At 40.3% G+C, this 19,030-nt stretch overlaps 1 protein-coding gene across 1 annotated transcript in view; it reads right to left on the reverse strand.

Moving 5' to 3' along the window:
- Positions 1 to 648: 648 nt before the first annotated feature.
- Positions 649 to 19,030, reverse strand: part of LOC103536546 — a 29,583-nt gene continuing 11,201 nt past the window's right edge. Inside the window, exons 6-25 of the mRNA XM_030460693.1 lie at positions 16,825 to 16,973; positions 16,088 to 16,275; positions 14,853 to 14,963; positions 14,675 to 14,776; positions 13,522 to 13,597; positions 12,428 to 12,555; positions 11,929 to 12,128; positions 8,775 to 8,840; positions 7,220 to 7,397; positions 6,968 to 7,066; positions 6,368 to 6,528; positions 4,714 to 4,838; positions 4,341 to 4,470; positions 3,614 to 3,762; positions 3,059 to 3,246; positions 2,803 to 2,913; positions 2,194 to 2,295; positions 1,954 to 2,029; positions 1,187 to 1,314; positions 649 to 855 (exon numbers count right to left, since the gene is read on the reverse strand). Coding sequence (XP_030316553.1) covers positions 649 to 855; positions 1,187 to 1,314; positions 1,954 to 2,029; positions 2,194 to 2,295; positions 2,803 to 2,913; positions 3,059 to 3,246; positions 3,614 to 3,762; positions 4,341 to 4,470; positions 4,714 to 4,838; positions 6,368 to 6,528; positions 6,968 to 7,066; positions 7,220 to 7,397; positions 8,775 to 8,840; positions 11,929 to 12,128; positions 12,428 to 12,555; positions 13,522 to 13,597; positions 14,675 to 14,776; positions 14,853 to 14,963; positions 16,088 to 16,275; positions 16,825 to 16,973 — 2,674 coding nt within the window. The remainder of the gene's footprint in view (positions 856 to 1,186; positions 1,315 to 1,953; positions 2,030 to 2,193; positions 2,296 to 2,802; positions 2,914 to 3,058; positions 3,247 to 3,613; positions 3,763 to 4,340; positions 4,471 to 4,713; positions 4,839 to 6,367; positions 6,529 to 6,967; positions 7,067 to 7,219; positions 7,398 to 8,774; positions 8,841 to 11,928; positions 12,129 to 12,427; positions 12,556 to 13,521; positions 13,598 to 14,674; positions 14,777 to 14,852; positions 14,964 to 16,087; positions 16,276 to 16,824; positions 16,974 to 19,030) is intronic.

Here is a 19,030-nt window from a genome sequence, read left to right on the forward strand (position 1 = left end):
ACATCTACTCAGTTACCCAACCACATATCCAGCTTTTCCTCTGGCAGCCTCCAAGTCCAATATTCGAAACGTCCCCAGCCTCGTGGATGATTATTATTTAACCTTCTTAATCCACCTTTTTGTCTTCTTAAATCATTTTAGTTGGTCTTTCATATTTCTGATACTCTTCTCTGAACTGTTTGTCAGCACTTTCCTGATTCTGAGGTGCTAAGAGTTGGTGAGGTCTCATTTAGGAAAGCTCAATATCAAGGGAAGAGGGGAGACCAACTGAGGCTGTGAGTAGAGCCTGTATGTCTCTTCTTTTAGCAGGATTTTGGCCCTATTGACTGTTAACAATATGTTTTAAAACTACAAAAATAACTACCATAAAAGTGTTTTGTTTTGTTTTGTTTTGTTTTTAGGGGAAAAATACTTTACATCCTGTAAAACTTAAAACTGCATGCCTAAATTTCCTGTGGAAAATGGTTCTATATCAGCAAGAAATAAAACTCTAGCATAATTAATTTCATGTATATATTAAAGGATAAAAAGAAATAAGCCAGTAAGACACAAAGAGCTTTCAGCCTGATTTTTAATGTTTCCTTTTTACTTGTATTGCAACGTTGTTTCCTGTCTTTTCTAAGAGATGCAAATTTCTCCTCTGAACATTCAGAGTTTGGTGCAGAATGACTGTTCCTTAGGAAAGTTATTTTCAGTGACTGAAGTTTTGTTTTTCCCAAAGTTCATTTTGTTGAACTCTGCTTTTATTTCCATGATTGACTTTCCCTTGGTCTCGGGTAGATAAAGGTAGATGAAAATTGCTGATAAGGCAAGGATTCCAAAAAAGATAAGAAAGCAGAAGGGTCCAAGGTTATCCTGCAAGCATAAATAGGAGACACCATGAAGAAAATAGGAATCTCCCTTCTATTTCCCCTGCCCTTAAGCCTGTGTCTTAGTAATTAAAATTCAAAGGTGTGCTCAATACACAAACCAGGATGGTGTCAAACCAGGAGTTTCCACTGGCCATGTTTGACCTGAGTCCAATTGCTGCTCCTCTGACAGGCCTGGGGGATTCCTGAGTAGGTTTGGTGTTAGGACAGAGCTCTAAGCTTTGCATGTCATTGCAACGTATCGATATTATTTTGCTTCCTGTCAGCATTCAGAACTGGATTAGCCTGGGGGGAAGACCCCAGCTAGAGTTACTTACAACAATCAATGGAAAAATCATCCCAAGTACAAACAGTCCCATCCAGTTGATGAAGCCAACAATCAAAAAGGCTGAGGGTCTGAATGACTGGCTGAAGATTTCAACCATGATAGATACAGTGGCTCCAGCTGAAAAAAAAAATACCAAAACAGAACACAAACCAGGTACACTTGTTTCCTTGCTCCTGCCAAAGTTCCTCTCAATGGTAGTGGCACAGAATGACAGACAGGCAGAATAGGTGGCCTGCTGGCAGGTGGCCTCTGATTCCAGAAACGACTACAGCTGTTAATTTAGATTTCTCTTGTACATACTGGAATCCTTTGTCAGGAGCAGTGTGGTTCCATATAAAACCAGTTCCCCTTTTGTCTCCTCTGGTCAGTTCCACCTGAAGTATTTTCATAGGCATAAAGCTTAACCCTTGAATTTAATGAATATGATTACTATAATCATAGTAATCTGGACTATAGGTCTCTGGCAACACCTAGAGTCCTGTTTTTAGCTGAATATTTTAAAACTTGTTCTAAGATTTGTGTCTCAAACCATCTGGAGCAGATGATACTGTATTTTAAATTATTTACATCCTATGATCAGCAATAACATTCAAGGTGTCTGTATCATTTTCCCATCTCATACTTGTACATATGTGCCCTTCTCTCCTTGATTTCCAGACATTTTTTCCACCTGGGCAGTCTGTTCTTCCTCTGCCAGTTGTGTCACCAGGTATATGGAACAAAATTTCCTCCCAGCGTTGCCACTGATGTACTCACATGGTCCAATTCCGTAGAAGATAACGAATAGGAAGATCAAGATAACACTGAAGTAATGCATCCAGAAAAAACGATGCTAAAAGTGAGAAATCAGTGATACCAAACTGTTAGACACATGCCAGAAGAGGAGAGCTCTGTATTTTCTGCCACTGACACAAGTTTTTGTGTGTATCCTGTGAGATGAGACCAGAGAGGTGGGGTGATGCTGGGTGAGTAGCCAGGAGGCTGCTGCCCCTTTACCTGCAGTGACAGGGTCATGGTAAGGAGCCCAAGCACAGAACACATCAGTGTGTATCCTCCCCACAGCAGCACCTTCCTCCCAAATCGGTCTATGAGGGTGCTCTGAAAAGCAGAAAATGGGTCATAAATCCCAGTTCTCAAATGACATCATTCCTCCACTCTCCATGCTCTCTTCACAGAAACTGTATCTCAATAATAGCCAGAAATCAATGTCATTTGAGAGCCTCTTAATTCCTAAGGAACTTGATTAGCGTCCTCAAAAGTAATTCATTATTAATTAAACTGTGTTTATTAGCCAACCCTGGGCTGTTGTTAGACAGTTTCCTTTCCTCTGTGCTCTTATATATCAGAATGTGTACACATACATACACACGTCTTACCCAGAACATCAGAAAATTATTTTACACAATAAAATTGTGCCTAAAGACATACAGTCATGCAAATAATTTGGGAGAAGAGGTGCCTTTTATCCTGCCTGTGGTTTTGCAGAAGCAGGAAGATGTTTATTAGGCTATGCAAATCTTCCCAAAGCCCAGTTATAAGTAGAGAAAGTACAATTGTTGGCTTGCATTAAATTTTTCCTTCAAAATCAAGCCTGAAAAGACTTACACACAGTATAGAGGATAAGAATTCACACAACCCAACTCCCAGGGACACATATGGGATAAGGTATTCTTCAAACTTGGCTGTGTGGAATACTTCAAAAGAATAGAAGTATATCTGAAAAATGCAGAGAGGAAATGCACCTGTGAGAAATGCTGCAATTGTGCTGCAATTGTAAGCTCGTGTAACAGCATTGACTGAGAGGGGTTTGTAAGGTGTCCTAGAGTTGTCTCTTGCTTTTGGGGTAAAGAGAGCACTCAACTGCATTGATTCCACAGAGCTGCAAGGTGGTCATGACAGTCATCAGAATGTAGAGCTGCCAGCGCAGAGATGGTTCTTTCATTACTTCCAGGACACGCAAGGTTTTGGTGCTCGTCATTACAACCTTCTCCTTCATAATGTCATCAATTTCTGCTTGGTGGTCTCCCTCCCCCCAGAGCTTCCTGATGGCTGTTGGGGAGAAAGAGGGAAGTGGATTATTCTGCCAGGGTAGCTTCATGACCAGAGGTGACACTAAAGCCTTTTGTCTGCCTGCCCTGTGGTGCTGGGGGTGGTGTTGGTGGTGTCTGCTCCTGGGACAGCAGGCAAATGGAAGCATCTTGTCATGCTGGCTGTCAGTATCTTTCTAATGTTGAGTTGGCTTAGTTGAAACAAATTAAATTAATTGAATTAATTAATTGAAACAAAGTAAATGCTAAAGTATATTTTACTTAATTAAAAATAGCTGCCTAAACCATATCTTTTAAAGAAAAAAGCAGAGGCTGTCACTCTGACACATCAAATGAAATGAAGTAAGTGAGGAAAGTGGATGCTCTACCTTTTCTGCAGGCTTCCTCATTACCCTTCTGTATCAGGAGGTAGGATGGTGAATCAGGGAAAAATGGGAGAGTAACCAGTTGAACCAGTGCTGAAAGTCCACTGGATGCCAACAACCATGGCCACAAAGCTTCACTTCCTAAAATCTCCCTGTAAAGTGGATGTGAAACAAAGTAATGCTGAAATCATGGAATGAATGTTAAAAATTTTTTTCTGAGTGATGAGAATTCTCAAGATTCCTCTCAAGCTTGCAGTGGAACAAACAACTGAATGGATAATTTGGCAAATTTCACAAACTGGGTATTATTATTTTAAAGAATTTCGAAGAAATTATTTGGCATTTTGGAAAACCTTCTAAATATCATTAGAGTCCCATATAATGCCTAGAGAGATGATGAGTGATTTGACCACTGTTTGACCACAGTACCAAAATGTCTTGCCTAAGAATTTTCACAAAGCTATAGAAATTTTTGAAAGGGAATTCCTCTAATAGAAAGGGTGTGGAAATAAGAAGAAATCAGTTTATAAGCAGCTAACTTTTCTTTCTCCTGTATTTAAAACTATGTGTTTGCCTCAAATGTGGTCAAAACTTTTCTCTGGACATAGATGAAGGCCTGAGCTGGGGAGGATGAAAGGGTTTCTCAGACACCAAGTGGGTGATAGGGTAAAGTTACAGAAAGATTTCTGTTATTTTTAACATAACCTGATAGAAAGATTGCAGAGTTTACCGTAGTCCAATAACCTGTCCTGTGAGTTTTCCCAGGGTCAGAAAAACAGCAACTGTGGAGTTGGTAAATCCACGGAGCTTCTTGGGTGAAATCTCTCCTACATACTGAGGATGTATATTGAGAGAAAACCCTTTAACATAGAAAAGGATAAATGACTGTTAAAATATCTAGAAAAGCTTAACTTTCTGACTGCATTCTCTCTTACATTGTTTCCATTCACTTTGGTATTTGGATTAAAATTTCTTTCAAAAGGGATGATGGCTTTCACTTTTATTAAGTGCCCCAGTATATTATATTTAAAAATCATTCTCCAAGAATGGTGAGACCTGCAGAGACAATTCTTAGACAGCTTCACAGTACCATGAGCACTTACCTGAACCAATGCCATAGAGAAAACGTCCAACGAAAATCATCTCAAAGGATTTGGCTGTTTTACTGAAGGCCATGAAAAGTGCAGCTACCAGCATGATCAGGTTGGTGCACATTTGGCACTTTTTTCTAGAAAAAAAAAATCCCATGAGAATTTAGTGTAAAACAAGATCATCTTGTGCCCTTTTGACTGATCTTGCTGTGACAGGAAGCATGTTATAGCCATTCTTGCAGTTTTGAGGAATGGCTGAAATAACTGTGACTTTGGACAGTCAAACTGATTCTTTAAAATTTCTGAATCCTCTAGGTTTGAATTCATTAATATTTTTATCTTGGAATTTAAACAGTTAGAGCAGTTCATCAGCATTTCCAAAGTGTGAGTGGGGAAAGAGATCAGAAAAGTGACCCAGCTTGTCACCAAGATTTTTAAATGGCTAAAACTCCTCAGAAAATGTCAGGTTGCTCCTCAGAAATAGTCTGAGTCCATGGCTCCCACTCTAGAATGGCTCTTATTAAGGACACTCATGGCTAAGTGGATTAGATCTGAGATGCCAGGAAGAGTTCTTAGTGGCATATTTCAGAGTATGCTCCATGTGAATCGTGGGCTGGTATGTTCACCCTGATCAGATCAAAGTCTTTTGCATTCATCTCTTTTGCCATGATGCTTGCAAGACAGGAGTCCTCTTGCACATCGAAAGGATCCACAGGGATCTTGTGTTTAGAAGGCTGTGATTCAGCAATTAGATTCATCATGTGTTAAATAACCCGTGGGAGATGTGCATAATCTGGTTTCCAGTCTTGAGAGACCCTCTGAGTGTGGGATGAGGCAGTGTCCCACAAGAAATTTCTTGGGGGCACTTACCTGATAAGAAAGAACCCAATTGCAGGCAGGCTAAGGTGGTTTGTTGAGACCCATATGAGGGGCCTCTGGATCAGTGGGTTGTGGAGCAGATCTTTAAGTGAGTCACACCAAGCAGATATGTTTGCCAATTTCTCTGCAAATGAAATTAGTGGTGTTACACACAAGGCACTGAGAACAGACCTGACTGTGAGGAATCCTTTCTCCATCCAGTAGAAAAGATAGACTGGAACTGACTTTCAGTAAATGGGTTGCCAAGAACAGAGATGTCTTTTGGAAAATTTGTTTTGGTGCTGATTACAGGCAATTAATTTTTTTCTATTCTGCTCACATTTTCTCTAGAGTAGATACAAGTATTTAATATAATGCCATCACCCCAGAATGAGTGTATTTAAGTGGAAATCTGGCTCTTCTCTGACACTTAAGGATATCTTACACATAATAGTTTCTAGGTAGTTAGAGTAACTGCACATAACATGTTACAACACAAGACACAACTCCTTTTTTGGGGGGTTTATAGATCTTGGGAGATCTTTCTGAGAGTCACAGGAGATCCTGAAGACAATACAAGGCTGTTACACAATCCTGCTACTTCCAGAGGCACTGATCCTGTGATGTGATCCTTTGCAGAAATATTGTGGAGGGCAGATAAACAAGATAAAAAGACTGCTTGCTTCTTGAAAGAGGTGGATGTGCTCGCAAACCAAGTCTGCTTAATCTTCAATCGGATTGCTTCAACCCAGAAGTACCCAGAAGCACCCTGTACTTTCTGACTTGAGCTGTTACAAAAAACACTTACTTCCTGTATTTTGTAGTCAGGTAGCCACAGCAGAGGCTTCCCAGGAATCCTCCTAATCCATAAACAGACACAATGAAGGACCACAGCAGTGTGATTGTCTCAGGATGGAGGGGAGAGCCATGTCTCTCTATCCAGGTTTCATTCATAAACTTCCTGATGTGCTGAAGAAGAACATGAGGTTTGACTGGGCAATGAGTATAAGGTCCCTTCATGTTATTTGGCTGCAGCACTTCAAATCTAGCCTGTGGTTCTAATTTTAGGCTTCTTTTGAGACTTTCTGAGTAAAACAAGTTAGCTGAGATCACACTGCAAAATCTTCAAGTTTGTGTCAGTCAGCAAGCTTCCTGATGAGGCACACTAAAAGCCCATTTTCTGCCTTCCCTTGGAAGCTTGTATACTGCATGGTAATTATTTAACACAGAAAGTGACATCCTGTTTTTTTAAAGGAGAAAAAGCTCTCTGCAAATTCGATGTTACTGCTAGCCAAAGAAAAGGAATAGATGTATCAGCTGAATGCTCAGCAAATTTGAGATTTGTGGGAGAATGGGGAGATCAGACAACCCATTTTCTGTTTTTAACCTCCGAGTGATGGCTACTTACCACGGAAGGGTAGTTGATGACAGAAATGTGGAATCCATATGGGAAGCTACCACCAATTCCCAGCACTAAGATCATTTGAAATAAACCCCGGAACTGAACCTGCAAAGCAAGAATTTAATGCTCCATGAGCTTCTCATTAGTCTAGATCTGTGCAGGGCCAGAGGCTTTGTAGCCCTTCCCATCTGGAAACCTGTGTCTTCCATTTCAAATCCTCTTGGACTGAAAGGTTTTACCAAAATTCCTCTAGCTTACTGCTAAAATGCAATCATCAGCTACAGTGCCATAGCAAGACTGAGTGCTAGTGTAAGGGTGATAATCCACCACTTTGTTTGCAGTAAGGGGAGAGAGTTTTAAAAGGTATCTGTCAGGTTGGCAGTCCTGGATGTGGGGAAGGGGGAAATCAGTTTCCTTGTCTGCAATCTGCAGCAACCTATGTATATCAAACCATGATGCTATGCCACAAAAGTACACCATTAAAAATCAACATTTTATTTTACTCTGCTTTCATATCTGACTGGGTTACATCTTTAAGAGTAATAAAGAAAAGATCTTTTTAACATTCAGCTTCTTCAGAAAGGCATGGACTACAAAGAGACCAATTTGCAACAGCCTCCATTATTGCATTAAAACAAAAATCTTCCTGACTGATTTGGAATTTCATTTCTTCTTTCTCAATATTTTATTTTTTCTACTTATTTAACAATGAAAGAATGTGCTTGCATATTGAAGGGCTTGGATTCTTCCTGCCTAGGGAAATACTGGGCATCTAAATTTTCCCCATCAGGATCTGTTCATGGTCCTTTGATGTTTATCTGCCTCTTGTGTTTATTTCAGCACACCACAGACTGGGATTGTGTCTGTACAGAAGACTCTGTGCTCTGTGTTCTTTTTTTGTCAAACATGAACCTTGTGAGCTCACAACTATTTGGAGATCACTGCCTGGATGGAGAGAGACTGTTGAAAATGCAATCAGGCAGGAAAAAAGGAATGCAAAAGTGAATAATACTGGACTGGGAGATATTAGAAGAATGCTCCTTTTTATGGTTCTTAGGTTCATCTTGCAAGAGCTTGTTACTTAATTAGTCCACAGCTGGATTTCCCACTATCACATGACAAAACCCAAGAAGATATGGACCAGAAGACTCTAAACTTCCTTTAAAATTCTGTCTCAAACTCAATGGCTTTGCTAATTGGCAAAACCATTCAAACAAAAAAAGAACTCCGCTCTGTCTTCTTTTTTTTCCCACTAGACTTGGAAATTAACAATTTTAATGCTTAAAGAGGAAAGCAAAATAGATTCTTGCTGGCAGTTGAGAAATAGAGCAGGAAATAACTATCAGTTCTTCTGTGTTTAAGAATATGAAAGCTCTTGATAGATGATATTATCTTTGGATGAAATGAGTAAAGTAATTTATTTAATGATTTTTCATGAATTTCTTAACCTGTTGCAGTACAGTTAATCTATTAATTACTTTAGGAAGTAGTCAGAGTGCTTACCATATAGTATTATTTCCAGTAATTCAGAAGGTAAAAATACAGAGGCATTGCCTGTGGTGGAGGCCCCAGGACTTCTTGTTAGGTTTTATTTTGTCTTTATTTTATTTTATCTTGTTCCATGGAAAAGACCATGCAACATGATTTTCATGTCCTCGAGCCCCATTGTTCTTGGTGATGCTTAAATGCAGGAGAGGAAGATGGTCTCTGTCCCTAGAGAGGTTACAGTCTTTAAGGAATGTGGAACTTCAGTATTATATTAGCTCTGTCCTTTGTAAGTCAGAGGCCTGAGTAAAAGTGAGCAGCTACTCACCAGGTCAGGGAAGAAGGTTGCCATCTCCTATGAAAGAGCTGATTCCTGTTGCTCACTGACTGGTACCTGCCAAAAGAACCAAATGCTTACATTATGCAACAGCAGTGTCAGTGAACTAGTCCCATGTTATTGAAGTTAAATTTTACTTCAAAGGTTTTTGAGTTAATTACACATATTTCAGCTGTTGTACAAAGTTTAGAATTGTTGGATTAAATATTTCAACCAGTGATTGTATCTAAACCAAGTAAACAAGATGGTGTCCTGCAAGGGAGGACTTCATGTATCCTTCATCAGCTTTGTCTTGTGCTAGGGGAATAGGAAACTGAGACATCAGTTTTAGACAGGATTCCAATAGCCACAATTTGCTTAGTTTTCATTATGATGAGAAACATAAAGACAAAGTTATCTGTTGGGAATCTAAGGTCTTGGACAGTGAACTATAGGACTTTGACATAGGATAGGAAAGAGCTGTTCTTCATGTGATGGCAACTGGAGCACATCGTAACTTAATCATTACTTAAAGGAACTGAAATGCTCCATCATTTTGTTATGGGGTGCAATCTTAATGATTCTACAGTGGCACACCAGTTTGACCAGCTAAATATTTGATAATAGCTAATTTTCACTTGCTGGGAGAGGGAGATTCAACATAATGCACAGTTTTGTCTGGCATTTCCATTAGTCATAAATTTCCATAATTATTTCTGTGTCTGTGATGAAAAAAGATTGCTTTGAAACTGCCCTGTAACAGTCCATAGCTGGACTGACATCTTTTCCTGCAGATAGAAAATTCTCAGGCTTTAACTTCATTTACTTCATCATTAAGAGGTCCTTGTACATATTAAATTGATAAACGGCTTAGGTATTATTTGTCATTTACACTTAGTTATGGAAGACGGGGATGAAGAGAAATCATAAAGGATTTATTGGATGAAAGCAGTCATATTCACTAGAAAATGTATGACATGCCAAAAATATTCACAGGATCTCTGGGTAATGTCTGAAATGTAGCATGTAGCATCACCCAGTAATTTCTCCTGTCGTTATGTGGTCCTCATCATGAAGTTGGTATGTGTTGCTGATGTGTGCTAAGGGTGGATTTTTTTTCTACGTTAGGTTCTCCTGCAAATAAGCTGTTAGAGCACAAATGAGATTGTCCCTTGGGTGCTAAGAATTATTTCCCTTCTCTGCAAAGTAATACAAAGTTGAAACAACATGATAGCTGCTAGTATCTGCCTTGATTAGATGATGCTGGGGTAAGAAACAAGGAGGCAATAATATGTAGCCACCAGCACGGGGCATTCCTTCTCAAATGCAGCCTTTTGCACATATTTTATATTCTACATCACCCATCTCTGCTTAGTATACTTTATACATATTGTGATTTTTACTCTTTGCTCTTGTCCTTTACTTTTGCATCCCTGCTGTTGTTAAGAGTCTTCCTTCCATAGGGTCGTAATGCATAATGTCTTTTGCATTTTTGTTGATTAATTACTGCTTCTGTACTCTTAGTGCTCACACTGTGCTAAGGGCCCCTTTATTAGATGTGCAGCTTCATCATCAGTGCTAACAAGTAGCCAGCAGCTATCTTACAGATATCCTTTAGTCATATACATTTGAACCATTTTTGCTGTTTCATCTGTTGACTGAACTGTTACCAGAACACAGCTCTTGCTCCACTGAGCACAAGCCAAGGCTGACCTGTGCTCCAAAGAGCTGTTCTGCTTCGTTGTCACATTAATGTTCCATAGGGCATCTGCTTGCTTCCTGGTGAGGATCTTATGGGAAAGGCTTTCCTAATAACATCTAATGAATAACTGAGATCAGATGAGTGGAGAGTAACTCCAACAATGCCACCTCATGCCACTCTGCTTATGTTGCCAAAGACTTCAGGTATTGCTGGAGCAGAACAAAGGATGTTTTTGGAATGACTGGTTAGGCAAGGAGAATTCTGTTTTGCAAAAAGCTGAGCTTTCCTTTCTGTTTTGGTAGTTGTCTCCAAATGGTTGTTAGTTTTTAATCATGTTATATGTGTATGGAACACTACAAAATTGTTGAGCTTTTCTGGCTTTAAGGAAACTTCCTGTTTCATAGATTACCTTTTAGTGAGAAGTCTTAAGTGTCCCTCAGTACTAAAGACCAGAATAGTGAAACATCCCGATCATTGAAGGCTATGCACACCAGTAACATTTTTCTAGTCAAATGCCCCTAACAAAGATCCTGATGTTAGGAAATAAACTATTGTGGAGGCCAGAGGTTTTATTACAAGTCAATCTGCCATTTTTATTATATTTAGCATTTCCAGTTAAAAATAAGCAGCAGTTATGATGAGCAATTTAATTCATATTTTGAATAAACTTTTTTGAAATAAAATGGCAGTTAAAGCAATATCAGAGATAAACCCACTTTTTCTACCATGCAAGTCTAGAGTTTGGATTTTAATTTGTAGAGTGTGCTCCACTGTGAACATTTGCTCTGTCCATTTCTACCCAATAGCTTTGCTTTGCTACTGGGACTGGAAATTAAATTGAAGTCGAAGCCAGGATGGCTGCTGACATAGAAAACTTCAATCCAAAAGAGTTGAAGTCTGTCAAACTATAGCCAACACAAGGACAAGATGATGTTATGCATGGGAACCTGGCAAGGTTTGATTACTCAGCTGAGTCTAGAGAAACAAAGACTTACTCTCCCATTGCACTAAATTTTTTCTTTAATCTGTTATGGATTGAACCCTAGCCAGAGATAGCAAGCCAAGAACTTCACTGTTCCCATTTCAGGGTTGTAAAAACACACTCAAAAATCATAGACAGCAAGGGGATCACAGGTCTTCCTTTTCTCTGTGGTCAGCAGAGTGTTTATAAATTCTACATTTAGTTTCAGTGTGTATTAGTTGCTCTGGCAAGAAGAGATTTACACATCAGTAAGTTAAGCCAGAATGCTCATGATTCACATCACTCTACCCTTTCATAGCCATCATCTCTTTCATAAGCTGCCCAGAGAGAAATGCTTGAGAAAGATGCTGGTTTGGCAAAATGGGAACCTTGTAAATGACTGATCTGAAATCCCTTTGGGCTGGCTTGCCAGTCAGAAGACAACACGTCTTTTTTTCCTTCCTTTTAAGAAAGCTTGATTCTCCTACATGGCTGGTCAAAGCCTGGTGCAGAAGATATAATCCTCTGTGACATGATTTGGAGCTGCTGGAATACATTTCTTTTTGAAGTTTAGCTTATTGAATTCGTCTGTGATTTCCACAATTGACTTTCCTTTTGTTTCTGGAAGGACCAGGTGGATAATTATCACTGCAGTGAAAAGTACCCCCATGGAGATGAGGAAGCAGAAGTGCTTGAGTTTTTCCTGCAGGGAAGAGCAAAGTGAAAGAGAGCAAGATGAGCAAAGCTTTTCTTTTGTCACTTTCGTGGCACAGCCTTTGTGTTTGGGTCCCAAAGTACTTTGAATTTGATTGGGAATTCTATGCATTTTGAGCTTTGACTTATTCCAGTCTGGCAAATCAGGGCCCTTCAGCTGCAAAGGTGGACTGTGGAAAGCAGGTGCCCAGTGACATGGCACTGTCACCTCCTGCTGCTCCTCTTCCCACTCCCATGGCCCACTGGAGCTTAGTGCCCCTGGGGAGTGTCCCAGGGAAAGTCACTCACCACAATGAATGGGAAAGATGTTCCAATGACAAAGACACCCAACCAGTTGAGGACAGAACTGATCACAAAGGCAGGGGGTCTGCAGGAGAGCTTGAAGATTTCCACCCGAACGGAAATTGTGGCACCAGCTGAAAGGACAAAGCAGTGGAATTATCACTTGAATTATCACTGGAATTATCACCAGATGTGTCTGGTTTGAACATTTGGGTTGAATGTTGCTATTACACAAGTCAATATATAGGTGCTGCTGGTTTGGACTGGCATTCAAGGGACTTGAATATGTCACTGGTGTTTTAGAAAAGAAAATGTGGCATCTTATAAACTGCTACACATCAGCTTATTAAAATGGTAAATTATTAAAAAGCATACATTGGGGAGACTCAATAATTAATTTGTTACCACTTGAAAAAGTCTGACATCTGAAAGAAGCTGTGTGAGGATGAAATAATATTACTACTCACAACAATTCCTGATGTGATACTGCAAAATCAGCAGTGAGTGTTCCTGGATTCACTTCCTGGGCATTTCAGTGATGCTTCAAAGTGACAGGACTTCAACAACTTTAAGAAAATAATTCAGCCTTGCCATATAGGAAGGTAAATATTTTGAAAGTGAGTAGACTTAAAAAAAAATAAGTATTTGAAGAGGAGCAGGTACTACATGCTAGGAATAGAATTGCTCCAAAGTAGATCTTCTGCACTGCTGTCTATGTGGGATAAGATGTAACTTTATACAACACTGAATTTAAAAGAAGACTTGCTTTTTTTTTTTTTTTTGCTTTTTTTTCCTTAGGTTAAAAAAAATTTTCCTTAGGTTAAAAATTAAATCTGCTTTTGCTCTATTTTTGCTGTGTTTTTCCAGTCAGTACTTCTGCTCTCTTCTTTTTCCCTCATCAATAAAATATAAACCTGATGGCATTGAAGTTTCTAGCCAATGTTTAGACCCAAAGTGTTCAAATGACTACAAGATTAGGTTAAATTAATTTACTTAATAATATTTGCTTAATATTATGCAATACAATGCAGTTTTTTTCTAGCCATATCAATAAACTCACACGACTTGATTCCTTTATTTCTTTTGAATGAAGTACTCACCTGGCCCAACTGCAAAGACCACTGCAAACAAGACAATCAGACACAGGCTGCAGTATGGCATCCAGAAATACCAGTCCTGGGAAAAAAACAAAACAAAACAAACAACAGAAAGAACTTCTGGGTAAAGTCTGTTGGTGACCACAGGGGAGAAACGCTGCTCATTTTCCAACACTGTCACCTCAATAAAAAATCTATTGTGGGTGAACACTGCAGGCAAGGAAATGAGTGCTTTTTCCTGTGGATGGAGCAGCAAGGTTTTTGTTAGCTGAGCAGAGGCAGGTTTGATAGTGCAGAACAGCTGTCAAGCCTTCAGTTAAAGAAAGTCTGAACAGCGCTTTTCCAACCCATTCTCCTTTCTTCTTGACCCCATGGTGCTTCCCTCAGCCCTTGGATATATGGGAAGACCAAATCATATCTGTCTTTGCTTTTGCTATGTGATAGGTTCAATAACACTGAAAAGGAATTTTCCTAGTTAATGAAGAAGATACAAGATTCAGTGCTTCAGGAAAGATTTCTCCCTCCTATGTTTGAGATCCTTCTCGAGTGAAACAAAAATGGAAGTCTGCTGCCACCTTGCTTCAATGCTGATTTTACAGTAATGTCTACAGAGAAGCTCTTGGGTGAATGCTGGTAACACCGATTTGCTTCTGAGGAAGATACAGCAATGAAACAACGTTACAGAGGTGACCTGGTGGCCAGACTGAACAAACGTGGATTCCCAGTGTCATCAGCAAAGTTAAATTTCAAATTAACTGGTGAAAAGAATCTGGGGTTCTGTTGTTACTTAAAAACTGCATGAATAGAAAGGGACGTTTTCCTAGGGCTGGATTTTTATCCCTGCCCAGTGTTTGGTGTTTGCAGTCTGATGAACTGAGGTGTCAGAGCTGGTGTCCCACTGTTTATGTGCTCCTTGCTGACTCCTGTGACCATGTGGAAGGCAGTGGGATGAGAGCACTTTCTGAGGGAAGGTATGATCTGTGTGCAGGCGAGGTTGATCTTTAGACTATTTCCCTCCCAGAAGGTAAACTGTTAACACTGTTAACTATTGGCACTTTCAAGCCTCACTTTCCTTTCTCAGCAGCGTGGTTCTGCCTGTGAGCAGAGTTATCAATAGAACAGATAAAGAAATCTGCCATGAGAAGAATTTCTTTACCTGTAGGGAGAGAGTCACGGTGATGGCTGCTAGCAGTGAGCCCATGATCCCATAGCCTCCTCTCAGGAGCACTTTCCTGCCCAGTCGCTCAATAATGGAGCTCTGAAGGACAGAAATCACACTGGTGTCAGGGCCAGAAGAGCAAACTGTGACCCATTCCTGTTGTAATGTGACTTACACAGACCACAGCAGCTACGAGTTCAGAGAGTCCAAGGGAGAGTGTCATATAGGAGATCATATTTTCATCAAAACCAGATGCCTTGAGAACTTCAAAAGTATAAAAATAAATCTGGAAAAAAATCCGTAAACAGTAAGAGAAAAAAAGAATGGATTTCTTACCCACACCTGTGTGACAGCCTTGGATAGAAGCTGCTAACCAGGGAGCATGCAGCTCAGCTTTGGAGTGAGCTGGAATTATGGACTGTTTTTGGTAGTATTCATTAATTGGCAGACAAAACCATTGCAAAATATAATTAATTAATTAGCTAAAAGACAAAATGCTGGGATAAAAGTAGCTCCAGCTGCTGCAATGTAATTAGGTTTGCAGAGTCCTGATCTAGGTGCTTTCAGAAACAGCCAGGTCTATCATAACTTCTGGAGTCCCTCCAAACCTATCACTGTAGGATATACTCTCCTTTCTCAAGAAAGAAGAGTGTGGAGCTATGGAGGGTTATGGGTCTTCAGAGAGAAGAAACTTGAGAGAGAGAAGCTTGAAACAAGGATATTTTCTTTTCAAGGATCTCTGCTACTATTTGGAATTATGCTGGGATGATCAAGATTCCAGTTTAAGCTGTGTAAGACTCCTGTGTATTTCCTTTACAGACGCTGATGCATTGTGGTGTTAGAGGTAGAAAAATCCTGCAGGCAACTGAAAAGCTGTAGCTTCAAAATGATCCCAGAAAAGTGCTGCTCGAGGAAGAGGTGGAGAACTGCAGAAGCTGCTAGAACAGTGAGTACACTTTTTGATTAGCTTTTAAGGTAGAGTGAGTGTAACTGCCAGCCAACATCTCAGGGTGGTAAGAGCTGGGGCTGAAGAGCAGCAGTTTCACAGAGCAGAAATGTAAAATATAATTGTGGATTTTCCCAGCACAGGGTGGGCTCATTTGTGTGATGGGACCTTGTAATGGCTTCCAAAAAAAGGCTGTTAAATAAGCCTGACTACTGGGGAAGGTAACTCAAGGCAAGGAGCAAGGTCCTGAGCAAGGACCAAGACCTGGGCAAACGGATGTCACATGAAGAGCCTGGCCAAGCTTTGCAAACTGCTGCTGCTGCTGCTCCTGTGGGGGAGCTGGCAGACAGCAAGTTATGGTCTGAGAAGCCTGAGAAAAATGGAGGGAGCTCCAGGGAGCTGTGATGTCTCCTGTAACATTGTCAGTAAGTGTTTTGGGACTTTAAGGGGAAAGAACACTCAACTGCATTGATGCCACAGAGCTGAATTGTGGCGGTCATAGTAACTATCATATACAGCTGCCAACGGAAAGCTGGTTCTTTGATTAGCTCCAGGACACTCAAGATCTTGGTGTTTTTCATTGTTGCCTTCTCTTTCATGATGTCATCAATCTCTGCTTGGTGATGGCCTTCACCCCAAAGCTGCCTTATGGCTGTGGAGAAGGAGAGTGAGACCTGCCATGTTAATTCATCTCTGTTGTTTGTTGCCTGAGGAGTTTACTGAACAGGTGATACAAGTGCATGGGCTGTGGCTGTGGCTGTGGCAGTGGAGGCAGAGATATCCTACAGTGTGTTCCAGAGCCCTGGTCCCCTCCTCCACAGAGGGATCTGTCCTCATAGAAGAGCCTAGTGAGGTGCACAGTGGCTCCCTCCCTACCCATGGGTCCACTTTTTTCCTTCTTTCTCTTAGGGTACACTGACAGCAACCAGGGCTGAGGGGTGCCCTGTGAAGCCCTGCAGTTCAAACAGCCATTTAACATTTATCATTTTTCACCAGACTGGCTGCTTAGGTGGTGTCAGCTCAATGTAAAAGGTTTTGTAATACAGAGAGAGATAGTTTCATGTTCTGTGTGGGTACTACAACAAAAATACTTAGTATTCACAGAGTCATCTTAGAAATGAGCAAAGAGAAATTTTTTCCTGTTTACAAACAGGACAAACCCATCACAAACCAATTGAAAGCCAAGTGAAGAACAGGTTACCTTTTTTGCAGCCTTCCATGTCCTCTTTATGCATGAGGAGGTAGGGTGGGGACTCAGGGAAGAAGGGCAGAGCAACCAGCTGGACCAGTGCTGGAAGTCCACAGGAGGCCATCAGCACGGGCCACAGAGACTGGCTGCCCAGCATCTCCCTGGTGGGGATAAAATTTGTGTTTGTTGCATTGGTTTTGAGGAAAGGAATGGATGAAAAAGCAGAAGAAACAAAAGGTAGAGGATCCAGAAATTAATTGGGTGGGAAACAAATTGTATTATACCTTTGTCCTGAAATTTGCCCCACGGCTTTTCCCAGGGTCCAAAATAAAGAGGAAGTAGAGTTTGAAAATCCACGTAGCTTCTTAGGGGAAATTTCCCCAACATATTGGTAGTGTAGAGGAACACAAAGACCTTGAGTGAGGAGAGAATTATGGGAGAGAAGGAAGAAGACATTCATAACTATTGGAAATAAAATTGCCTGGGAATAATTAGGCATTGAGAAGTAGGGCTGCCTCATGCACCATTTCTTATTGCAAATCATTCCTTATACCTCAACTCATGTATGAGATTTTTCTTTTCTCTCTTTTGAAAGTAATGTGTTCTTCTGGCTTTATGTGATGGCAAAGCAATGGATACATGAAATGTCTTTAACAAAAGTTAGTCCTTACATGTGGCATGTTACAGGTTCTAGATCACAGCAAGGTGAATCCATGGGTAGTTCTCAAAATACAACTGTGGTTCTTCAATACAAGTGTATGCCAAAGAAGCAATGTACAAAACCTGGTTATTTGAGAAAAAGACATTATTTCTCATGAAATTCTCACTCCTGTGAATTTCTAAACTGAATGGAAAAACAGTTCTTTGTGTAGGAGAAAAATACAAGGCACACTGATACCAGCACAGGATGCTTTCACTGCGTGTGGTCTACTTGCCAGGGGTGATTTTGCTTGATTATGCCCAGCCCAAGGGCTTTGAAACACTGCTTTGAAATAGCCTGAATACCCTCATATTAGACATATTTTCCCTCCAGAATAACCCCATGTTCCTTATTGTATAAAAACATTCCTGACAGCTCTGAATATCTGTGCACTTGGGAAAGTTGAATTTCATTTGGTATCAGAGAAATTAGTAGTAATTATGCTCTTTATTGCTGGGTGTTATAGAAGATCTTCTGACAAGGGATCACAGACTTATTTTAATACTTAGTTTTCTTGGTGGAGGTTTATTATTTACTTTGAATGAAGATGTAAAACTTTGGGAGAGTCTGCTGACCCGTGGGAGAAGTCACTTACCTACACTTATTCCACACATGAAGCGTCCAATTAAGATCATCTCAAAGGACTGGGCTATTTTACTGCAGCCCATGATGGATGCTGCCAGTATCATGAGCAGACTGTTGCACATGAGACATTTCTTTCTGTGAGTGCAAGAAATGAAAAAGGATTTTTTTCATTAGAGGCTGGCAGCTCAATTGATGAGCCTGTGCCATAGGACAAGGGCAAGAAGCAGCAAAATCTGATGACACCACTGCTAAACTGTCTGTAGTACAGCCATGGCTCAGCATAAAGGCCTGCCTCACATTTAAAAAAACCCCAAGAAGATTCAGTTGATGAGTTGTCTTTAAAAATACATACATACTTGCCATACTTGACAGTGAGGTATCTGCTTCCTGATGAACCCAAGAGACCTCCTATACCAAAGATGGACACAGTGATAGACCACAGGAACAAGAGGTTGTCTGGGTGGATGGGGTAGCCATATCGCTCCATCCAGGTTTCATTAATGAAAGCCTTAACATGCTGAGACAGAAAAAAAAAAAAAAAATTCATTATCAATAACTGTGACTCCAGTGCATGCATTTTATTATATTCAGGACATAATTCTGTTGTATCAGTTAAAGTCACTATTTCATAAAGACTCTCTAAGTGTGCATTAGCTAGGAGGCATAGTGAAACAGAGTAAGGTGGGTTCATTTTGGCATTAAAAGGAGTTCATTCCTTGGTGGGTTTTTTGTCCTTGAAATCTGAGGAAAAGAGAATAAGGAGAATAAGGCCAAGGAAGTAGGTAGACATGCTGTAGGTTTAAAGGAAAGCAAGTGGCACCCCAGTCAGTGTGTGTCTTCTGAGGAAGAGTTCTATGAACAACAGCTTGTAGGTCTCTCTCTTATATTTCCAACACTTTGAAAAAAACTGCTTTACATGATAGCATAGTAATG

Source organism: Calypte anna, chromosome 15 (genome assembly GCF_003957555.1).
Source record: "Calypte anna isolate BGI_N300 chromosome 15, bCalAnn1_v1.p, whole genome shotgun sequence".
Lineage (NCBI taxonomy): Eukaryota > Metazoa > Chordata > Aves > Apodiformes > Trochilidae > Calypte > Calypte anna.